Here is a 10,874-nt window from a genome sequence, read left to right as displayed (position 1 = left end):
AACATCTGTTCTGCTTTCAGTAAGTAGACTCTCCAGGAGCCCCAGAAGCATGTGTAAATGGAACCGGTTGGTGTTATGAAAATGTTACAAGAGTGTATGGTCACCAGCATACCAGGCTATACAAGTTCTAAGGTAAAAGAGATAATCACTTGCTATATGTAATTGTTGAGAAATTAAGATACATCAATGTCTATGCCAGTGTCTATTTCTTTGAGTGAAAGGAAAATATTGTTAACCAAAGGAATTTGACCATGGGCATGTTTCATTTAAGTGGTGAACCCAGAGAACTTCTAGAAAAGACTTATGACCACTCAACTTATGACCACTCAATAGTATCTGGAGGCCACCTGGAAGAGGACCAGCAAGTGGATTGGAGGAGCATCTTTGACCACCCAGATCATTTGATATCCATTGTCTGTGTGATAAACGCTCTAATGAAACATACTGATATCCTTGTCATATTGTTTTTCGGTGCCACTGAGTCGTAAATGATTACTGTAACCCTAGAGTGGAACTGCCCGCAGGTTCTTCTTAGCTGCAAACTTGATGACTTTTGCAGAGTCGCTGGTTCGGTTGAAATGCCCGCTCTCTAGGGAGCAGCTAAGCTCTTAACTATGTGAATCACCAGGGCTTTTGAGCAGTCTAATTAAACAATGTAATTAAAATTTCAAATCAGTGTGTTTATTCATGATTTTAATGAGGTTGAATCGTTTTACCTAATCAATATCAGTCAGTTTTTGTGTCACTCCTAATCTTACCGAATCCAGAGCCAATCCTATGTTATGTCAATTATAATGATGATTAAAGCAAAGATCCATCAATCATCCATAACAATTTGCATAGAAAATATTAATTTCTTTGTGACCCAGGTTCACTCAGCTCTACTTTCCAAACCCTTATCTTAGTTTCAGACGCAGTTTCCCCAGAACCTTTTCACGAATTTGCCGGGTTTTCACACAGTAAACAATAGGGTTCATCAGAGGTGGCACTAGCAAGAAAATGTCGGCAGTGAGGATCATGGCCATTAGAGATTGATGCTTGCCAAAGCGGTGCATGGAGGCTAAAGCAATAATGGGCACATAGAAGAGGAGCACAGCACAGATGTGAGAGACACAGGTGTTGAGGGCCTTGAGCCTCTCTTTATGGGATCCAATTCCCATCACAGTCTTTATGATGAACACATAGGACACAGCGATGAACACACTGTCTGACATCATACAGAGAGCAACAAAGAAACCATAGAAAAAGTTGACGGTGTTGTCAGAGCAGGCCAGCTTCATGACATCCTGATGGAGACAGTAGGAATGGGAAAGTAGGCTTTTCCTACAATATATTAATCTTTTCAGAGTGAAAGGAAATGGGAGCACCAATAGCATACTTTTAATGAGAAATACCAGCCCTATTTTGGCCACTCTGGCACTGGTCAGGATAGAATTGTATCTCAGTGGGTTGTGTATGACCAAAAAGCGATCAAAGGACATAAGCAGAAGAACCGAGGACTCCATATCGGTGAATCCATGGATGAAGAATTCCTGAGCAAAGCAGGCATTTGGAGAAATGCCTGTGGCATTGAACAAGAAGATTCTCAGCATAGTGGGGAGTGAGGAGAGGGACAGGCCCAGGTCCGAAAAGGCCAGCATGGAGAGGAAATAGTACATGGGGGCATGGAGCGAGGGCTCTGTCCTGATCACAAAGAGGATGGTGCAATTACCCAAGATGGCCACTAGGTACATGAGGCAGATAGGGATGGCGATCCAGATGTGCATATGCTCCAGCCCAGGGATTCCAATGAGGAAGAAGGTGGTGATTTCAATGTCAGAAGAATTGAGAGTGTGCATTGTTAGTCAGTTGGAAAGCGTCTAGCTCCAGATCCAAACTTAAACACGTTTGATACATGTATACTGTGCTCACTTCCCTCGTCTGGTCACTTTTTTCTGAGAAAAATCAAATTCAAAATAAATTTTTTCAAAGGTTTTCCATAGCAAGAAGAAGAGAAAAGAACTCTTATTTTTAAGCAGATGCTACGTGTTAGAGTGGAATAATGTTAACTGACAAGGGAACCGAAAATATAGAGCTATTGTTTTTGATAAACCATTACTTTCCAGAAGGTCCTTAGGAAGAGTAGAAATAGTCATATTAAAAAAGTGTTCTTCAAATATACTCCACAATTATCTAGTAGAATTGGCTCCCATCACTGCTAATTCAGTGAAAAATGTTATACGTTTAAGGTGGACAATGGAATAACTTCTTTCACCTGGTTCAGAAATAGATTAGAATTTAAAAGCAAACAATCAAATAAAGAAACAAATAAATCAAACAGGGAAAATCCAGGAAAGACTTTGTAAAAGACCAGGTATCAATGGTTTCATCTGTTTCTAGAGTTATTCTGCTTCAAGAATTTCCAAAGGTAGAAGTAAGTCTGAATTCTAAAGTTGGTTTTACTTACGAGCTTCAAGAAGGGAGGAGCCCAAAGAAAAGATAGACAATATGCCATCTGGGCATGACTTGTGATCCTATCTTATGTAAATATTGCATCTTCTTGTATGGTTACAAATCAAATGTTCTTAAACGTGATCTAGGCATATGTTTTCCTTTAATACTGGAGGAGGGAAGTTGGGCTTTCCTTATGACCAAGACAAATGCTCATAGATACGAAGGGACTTGATCAACTAAATCACAGGCAGCATTGTGGGTAGCAAGGTTAGAGATAGTACACAGGGGACGTGGGGGGAGGAATGTGGTCTCTATACAGTTTTACTTTGAAATCATTAGACAAATGAATATAAATTTTCTTGTAAGCAAAAGAGGGATAGTAGGAGAGTAGAAAGGTTAGATACACCATGAAAAATTTAACCTTCATCATTTAACTCATTTTGATGTTAATAATTAAACTTTTGAATATGAGTTTATCCCAGCCTTATGATTTAGATTATATTTACAAATTGAATGAGGAAAAAGGGCCTTCAGAATAATTTTGTAAGTTGATTTCCTTGAGAAAAATTTAGAAATTTTACTCTGCTTCTGGTTTAAGTAAGACTGCCAAGGTGAGTAGCTAAGTCCTCATCCATTTGTGCCGTTCACAGCCTCCTCAGTTCTACTAATAGACTTACGACTCTTAGATGCTTTCTTTAGCCAGTCATTACTTTAAACTCTCTATATACAGCAACTTTTTGGATCCTCAAAGCATTCATATGAGTCAGGTAATATTATTTGCTACAGTTTATAAATTATGAAAAAGAAACAACTAGTAAAAAGCTAAAATTTAAATATTTTTATTCCCTTCAAGAGTGTCCATCAGTATCTTATACTGTTTATATTGCTTCCTGTGCAAACACAGAAGTCACTTGGCATTAATAAGTTGCTCTTTGATTCCTATTCCGAAGTTCCTCTTACAATAATGTGAGGCCATAATGTGTTTTCAGCTGTCCTATCTTCCAAGACTAAAGCCTCTCCCTGGATTCTAGTCCGGAATCCTGTTCTTCACGGACTCACTTCTGGACCGAGCTGTCTGTACAGTGCTTTGCTGCGGTCAATGTCTGCTCTTTCAGATCGTCTGCATGTATCCCTGTCCTTATTCTACACAGACTTTTGATGCCAGCTGATGCTTTCTAACCATGCAAAAGACACCGGATAACGTCTGAAATGAACTACAGATAAATGAAGTGAATGATTCTAAAGTAAAGAAGTGACTAAAAGAGAATATGGAAAGTTAAAAAAAATCGCTGCCGTGGAGTTGATTCTGATTCCTAGCAAGCCTAAAGGACCGCGCCTTCCTGATTTTCATCGCTTCTTTTTCACAGTAAGGAAGCCTCTTTGCTTGCCTGCAGCTAGCTTATCTAGACAAGTTCCCCCAAGCCTAGTACATTAAAAAATAAATCTTTGTTTTTATCTCTTTTATGTAAAAATCCTGGAGCTCCCCCTATATTCAGAGCCCTCTCCCTGAATCACAGTCACTGCCGTAGCGTCCCAGCTGACTCATCACAGCCCCCTGTAGCTTCCTGAGACTGTCAGGCACAATTCAGTAGACAAACCGTACAATTGAACAATATTATGCTGGAGTTATATTGCACTTACCATGTTACAACTGAGGGGCAGAGAAATAAGTCTATATCAGAGTCTTGTTGGCCTCACTACCCTACACTTGCTGGCCCTGATATTGATCTATAGACCGTGTACTGCTTCAGCTATTTTGACTTTTGTTCTCAGAGCACTACCTCCTTCTGTAAAGGTAGAAAGACCCTGAGGAATTTCCCAGGAGAAGGCCTGATTCAGGATCACAATTTTTAACTCATCGGTTCCCAGAAGGGCATGACAGGATCCAAGGGGAACGGACAGTAGTTTGGCATTCTGGACACGCTACAGAGAGTGGGGCTCTAGAGATTGGGGAAAGCAGTTGAGCACACCAAGAAATCATTTAATCAAAAATGAACTCTCACATTAATTTAGGTTCATTTCTTTCTTGTCTTTTCTTTTTCTCTTAGAGTCAAGTCAGTTGTAGTCCCTTTATCACTGAAATGTGATTTATACACAGTAAGATCCGTGAATCAGAATGGTACAGCTCCATGATTTGTGTTGATAAGTGCAGTCAAGTAGCCATTAATGATTGGGGTAATAAAATCTTAAAATCTGAATATGGCTTTGTCCTTTCCTTTTTAGCTCTCTCAATTGTGTGGTTGTATATTTTGAGGTGTTTGTCTTATATACACATGCATATTATGAATGTGACTCATTGGTGAATTGATCCTCTTCTCTGTACAAAATTTATTTTCTTCTGCTGGCAGTTCCGTTCTTAAAGCCTATGTGCCCTAATAACAGTATGCATGTCTGAGTGCATGATGTGGAGGCCATATCTGGTTTCTTCTGGCTACACAAGGGAAGAGAACCCAAGTCCACACCAACACAAAGCCAATTTTCACAAGGCAGAAGTCAGATATGTCTCTACCTCCCTTCTTCTTTTACCCTGTTCTGATACCAACCCTACCTGACACCACATCCCACTGCTGGGTTTGAAAATGCATAGCAACGGCCACATAGAACTCACAGACACTATTCACAATTGTTAAGGTTTCCCCCCACAATTTTGCTCAAAAGCTACCTATGTATTTATATTTAAGTATTCCATTTGTAATCAGCATGTTTTCTAATCCAATGTGACATACAACTTTTTATATTTGGAATTTGTAGTCCATTTACTTTTAATATAAATTATGAGTTAAAATATTTGTTTTTTAACTATCATTGTTTTATTTATTTTTTTCTTTATAATATGCCTTGAGTTCTTTATTACTGTCTTTCTGACTTATTTTGAATGTTTGAATCAAGTCAAGTATGTTTCAGTATTGAACTTTATCTCTTCAATTACCTTTTTATTTCTATCTACTTATCTACTATCTGTGATAGGTTTTATGTATACTTTTAATTTATCTATATCTTATCTATCATCTGTGATATTTAGGTGGGTCAGGCAGCCAAGCAGTTTTGGGAAGAATAGGGTAGAGTAAACAAACAACAAACAAACAAATCCAAACCCACTATCATTGATTCAATTTCAGCTCATCTAGCAACCGTACGGGACAGGGTAGAACTGCCCCTGTGTGTTTCCAAGAGTATAACTCTACAGAAGTAGACAGCCTCATCTTTCTGCTATGGAGTGGCTGGTGGTTTGGAATGCTGACCTTAATTTAGCAGTCCATTGTTGAATCCATGACACTACCAGGGCTCCCTGTAGGGAAAAGTACCCCTTCCTTAAACTTGATACAATTGAAGGAGGTTTCACTGGGCCTTGGCATTCTTAGTATAGATTGATAGGGTAAGGAAGCTAGCTCACTTCTACTGCTGGATTTGGATCCTGCCTCTGGTTTGTCACCCCCTGTTGTATTGCCCTCCACTGCAAAGAGCCAGCAGCAGACTATTGACCTTGGATTCATTCAGCTCCGCATCCACCAGACTGTGGTCATCCTGCTTCATCATCCTGCTTCCTGTCCATCAGTCATGTGGCTAACTGAATCAGGAGAAGCCTGCTTTCATCTGACTCACACACTGGACTTAAATATTTCTACAACTAAGTGAGGTATTTCTTGAAATAAGTCTCATTCTATATACATACACAAATAAGTGCCACTGGTTTTCCTTCTCTCGAGAATCCAGCCTAACACTCTATCCATCCATCTATCACTTACTTATAGACAGGTGAGAAGACAGAATTGGAAATTATCAACCAATATCATTAACAATACACACAAAATTATGCTGAAGGTAATTCAAAGGCAGTTGGCAATGCACTGGATTATCTAATATGGTCCCTTTCTTTTTATTTCTTTTTTTCCCCCTTGTCTCTGTTACTCCCACCAAATGACCCTTGTGTCTCCATTGACTAAGCTTATTTGAACCTTTTGTTACTGTTAGGTTTCTGGCTTATTTGGACATAACTAGGCCACGTTACAGAGTCACTGGGTGTATTTGAACCACGAGCGTTTTAGTTGGTAGGCAAGAATTTCTTACTCTCATGAGTAATCAAGTGTTTCACTATTAGGCCACACAGATTGTGGACCCACAACTCCTTTTGTTGCCTGTAGGAAACAATGAGTTTCTTCTGCTACTATGGGATTAAAAGGATTTTCTTCATGCTATTAAGGGATTAAAAGCATTTAATATACTTACATATTCTAATTAGAGGATTAAATCTATAAATTATATTATTTAAAAATCACCTGGCCAGATAACATTGAATTTTTGAGGTATATTAATATGTTGAATATATTATACAGTAATTTTGTTATTGTGTATTACTAAATACATATAAAACTATTTTTTCTTATACAAATGCATGCATATTAATTTTTAAAGTTATATGTCCACTACCTAATAACCTAATAATTCCTATGCTTTTCTGATTGAGTGTCATTATTTTCTTATACGTTACATTGAGTATGCAAATGCATTTTTCCATTCATTTGTTAGTGTGTAACTTTGAATGAAGATAATATTTTATTTTGATGCAATTAAATTCTTGAGACTTATTTCTGTTAATGATTTGCAATTTCATAAAATTAGTTTAGACAGATGAAAACACATAAAATAAAATGTATCCATTTAAATGTAAGTTTAATATTTTATAAATGTACACATCTGTAAAACCACCCTATAATTAATATATAGAACATTTTACTGAGATCAAATAACAAGAGATCAAATAACTCATAGCATTAGATGAATCTGCTGCACAAGACCTCTATAAATATTGAAGAACATGGATATCACTCTGAGGACTAAGGCGCACCCAACCCAAGTCAAGGCATTCTTAATCACCTCGTGTGCATGTGAAAGTCGGACACTGAATAATGAAGACTGGAGAATAACGGATACACTTGAAATAGATGCTGGCAAAGAATACTGAGTGAAAACACCTGCAATCATCTGGCATTCCCATTCTTCTGCCAGAAGAACAAACAGATCCATCAGGGAAGAAGTAGAGCCGGGATGTTTCTTCGAGAGGAGGAGGAGCACTGTTTCACATACTTTGGACGTGTTGTCAGGAGAAACCCACTCCTGGAGGAAGACCTCATGTTTGATCCAGAAATGGATCAAAGAAATGAAATCATTGATAAACATTTTAGAGGTCATAAATTATTTTAATAAATATTTGATTCTTGTGTATTTTTATTTTCTTTTTATGTACGATCAATCTTAGCTACAGAAATGTAAAGTAGCAGGACCTAGAATCAGAATTTTTTAAGTGTTTCGTTTTAAACAAACAAACAAACAAACTCAAAAACAAAACAAAACAAAACAAAAAAACAAAAAACAAACACAGCTTTTGTTTAAAAACAGATTGTATTGTCCTATCATCATGAATGTCACATATCAAGTTTCCTCTGTCAACCAGGACATATCATGTATGCTTCCTTCTTCCTGGATTTTCCCTCAATGATTCCTATTGCATTAGCATGCTAAGTGACACCTGACTGCTTCCTAGGTCATCAAGGTACTGGATCTGCTCTAAAACTAGAGTCTCTAATTCTAAGAATGTGCTCAGTAATTTTTATGCTTAGCAAGCATTCATAGATTATCACATTTACAGAAATGGTTTATGCAGATGTTCATGCTAGGAAAAGTCATTTAATGACATGAGAAATCTATTTCGTATGCCTGAAACAGGAGCAAGAACAAGCCATTTCAAAATAATGCGAATAATGCCCAAGGTGAGAGAGAATAGTTAACCCTTTGGTTCCTTTTCTACTTTAATATATTATTAAGGTTTGTATCACTTTGTAGTTTGTTAGAAATAACACTAGTTACCATTGAGGAGTTTTCGGGTTCTCTGACCTTATACTTTGCCTTTAGCTTCTGTTGGCCCCAGGTACTTGAGAATTTATTTCTAAGCCCCAAGCCCAACCATTTTTGTGTAAATTTATGGCAAAATCCCTGGAGGGGACGGTGACAGCTTTTCTATTGCTCCCAGGAGTCTACATCCCTGAAGGAAACTGAAGTAGATAAAGCGGAGATTGAACTGGAGGCTTTCATGCTTACCTCAGATATATTGAGAATCTAGTTTCTGGTAAGTGCAAGGGGCTAAAATTCTATTTGGAAATATATACTAAAGCTTTGTTAAGCAGCTTATGTTTAAATAAATGACTATGGAGATGAGGAAGTCGCTTAGTGCTGTCTATAAACGGAGGGTGGTTGGAATCACACAGTATGAGGTTTAAAAAGGATTCCTTTTCAACTCCAATATTGGTAAGGTCCCATTTACTTGACAATATGACAAAAGTTAAGGTTTATGGAAAATTAAGGGGAAAAACATGTTTTGACCAGTCCAGGATTTGATGTCTAGAAGGAAATTTTTTTTGAAATAATGATTAGTAGCTGGGCCCTCGAACCCACTACCATCATGTTGATGCCATCTCATAATGACCGTGTGATGGGAGCACATAGCCTCATCTTTCCACTCTGACCTGCTGGTGGGTTTGAACCATCGGTGCCTGCGGTTAGCAACCCAGTGCTTACCCACCAGCACCACCAAAACTCCTTATTAGTATTTTTTACTGCCTAATTAGCACCATTATGTTGAGGATTATATCAAACTGTCTAAAATAACTTTTAAGGTAGATACTCTTTGTAATAGGCTACAGAACAGAAAACGTCTTCTTGAAAAATCAAGCAATCCACCCAAATACAGACCAATGGCATATTTCAGAGATGATATTTATGCCCAAATATTGCATGTCAGCCTAGGGGCCTGATTTTATTATCTCAAAAAATAGAAATGCCAACAGGTTTTTGTAACATCTGCATTGAGGCCAATACCCCTTCTCCCTTTTGCATCTATCAAATCCAGCTCTCACTCAGGTGTCTGAGTTTTACTTAGTAAGATCTTATCAATAATATTGATGGTCCTCAGAATTCTGAGACTGAAATATTACCTTTTGCACATTTTTAACTGTATGATTTCATATATTACGATGACTTCAGGACCAAACTATAATGCCCATGCTTGCTAGTTGACATTGCTATTGAGTTACCCTCTCCTGAAGTTCAGACTCCATGTCTAAATACAACTCTACATTAGAATGCATTTACTATTAAAAATCTCCATAGCGAGAGGGGACATCAGTTGTCCTTGGCTGCCATTACATCAGATGGGGGAAGTGGCTAAGAGATGTTTCTACATGCCTTTCACTTTTCCATTCACTTTCATTCCCTGCACAATTGCTGAGAGCTTCATATATGTTCCAAATACTATTTAATGATAGATGATACACAAAGATAATGATAGATATACAAAGATACCAGTGCATGCTTTCCAGTGTCCCGCAGACTGTGTATGTGTGCATGCTGGTGATGGCAAAAGGTTGATTGAATAGAAATATAGAGAAATAGTACATTATCAAGCAGCGTGGGAACTGCCGTAATAAAGAATGCCAATGAAAGAATTGCCTGAATGACCTACTGAGTCAATGCTCCTCAGGAACAGGGGGAAAGGAAAAGGGAATGAGGTAAATGGCTCTTGGAAATGAGGAAGTTTCTACTGCTCCTGGGGAGAAATCAGAAGCACATTTGTGAAAAGTAGATACAATGTGACTGATAATTTGAAAGATGGTTTTCATGAAATTTGAAAATTTACCCATCTCCAAAATACATTTCTCTTGAGCTTGGTAGTAGGCTCCTGGTCATAGTGAAGAACGGATAAAACATTGTTTAAATGTTGATGGGCTTCCAGTCCAGAAGAGTTGGGTCTTTGGGGCTCTATTTAGGCTGACTGAGCATAGCTGTGTAGATAGACTTCAGACAAAGTAAATATATTAATTCATGGATACTTGATATTTATTGTGTTTGTCTCAGTTATTCTAAAAGAATCATCAAATACAATATTAATTCATAATCAAGCATCAACCTCGAGAAATAATTTCTAGTGTACTTTATATTTTCCATTAAAGATTAATGCTCTTTTGGTTGAAGCTTAAATAATTCTGTTGTGAGATTAGTGTGTCCAATAATTTCTAGCATTGGCTATTTTTTGATCTTTGAATCTTCACTCTTTGTTGCTATTTAATTTTTTACTTCAAACATTTTTATTGACAGTTTTGATACTTGTGTGCCACTGGTAATTTGTATCAATCATTCAGTAGTAAGGTATTTTAAAGCATACATATTTTGGTGATAGGTGATAGTATTGCACACTTTACCTTTGGAAGTGTCATTTGTGGTTTGCTCCCTGATGCAGGGCTCTGACCTGTATCGGGAAAACCCAACTCAGCCATACCAAGTGAAGAGACCAAGACGAGTTTCATCCCTTGTGTCTCAGTGGGAAGCGAGCAGTGTCAGCACTCTCTAAATACCTACTTCAAATGGATCTGGCTAAACACAGAACTGAC

General features: G+C 37.7%; 1 protein-coding gene across 1 annotated transcript; it reads right to left on the bottom strand.

The window, feature by feature from the left end:
* Positions 1-896: 896 nt before the first annotated feature.
* On the bottom strand, positions 897-1,850 carry LOC101661603 (olfactory receptor 51A7-like). Its single transcript, XM_004717519.2, has one exon. The coding sequence runs from the start codon at positions 1,836-1,838 to the stop codon at positions 897-899; it is 942 nt and encodes a 313-aa protein (XP_004717576.1). The 5' UTR covers positions 1,839-1,850.
* Positions 1,851-10,874: the final 9,024 nt, after the last annotated feature.

The sequence above is a fragment of the Echinops telfairi genome, unplaced genomic scaffold (assembly GCF_000313985.2).
Source record: "Echinops telfairi isolate 266 unplaced genomic scaffold, ASM31398v2 ScPeMD7_41;HRSCAF=154, whole genome shotgun sequence".
In the NCBI taxonomy this organism is placed as follows: Eukaryota; Metazoa; Chordata; class Mammalia; order Afrosoricida; family Tenrecidae; genus Echinops; species Echinops telfairi.
This window is presented reverse-complemented; position numbering and strand designations above follow the sequence as displayed.

What these genes read in the sequence shown, in the direction of transcription:
- LOC101661603 (XM_004717519.2), bottom strand. Translation starts at nt 1,838, where the DNA reads ATGCACACTCTCAATTCTTCTGACATTGAAATCACCACCTTCTTCCTC.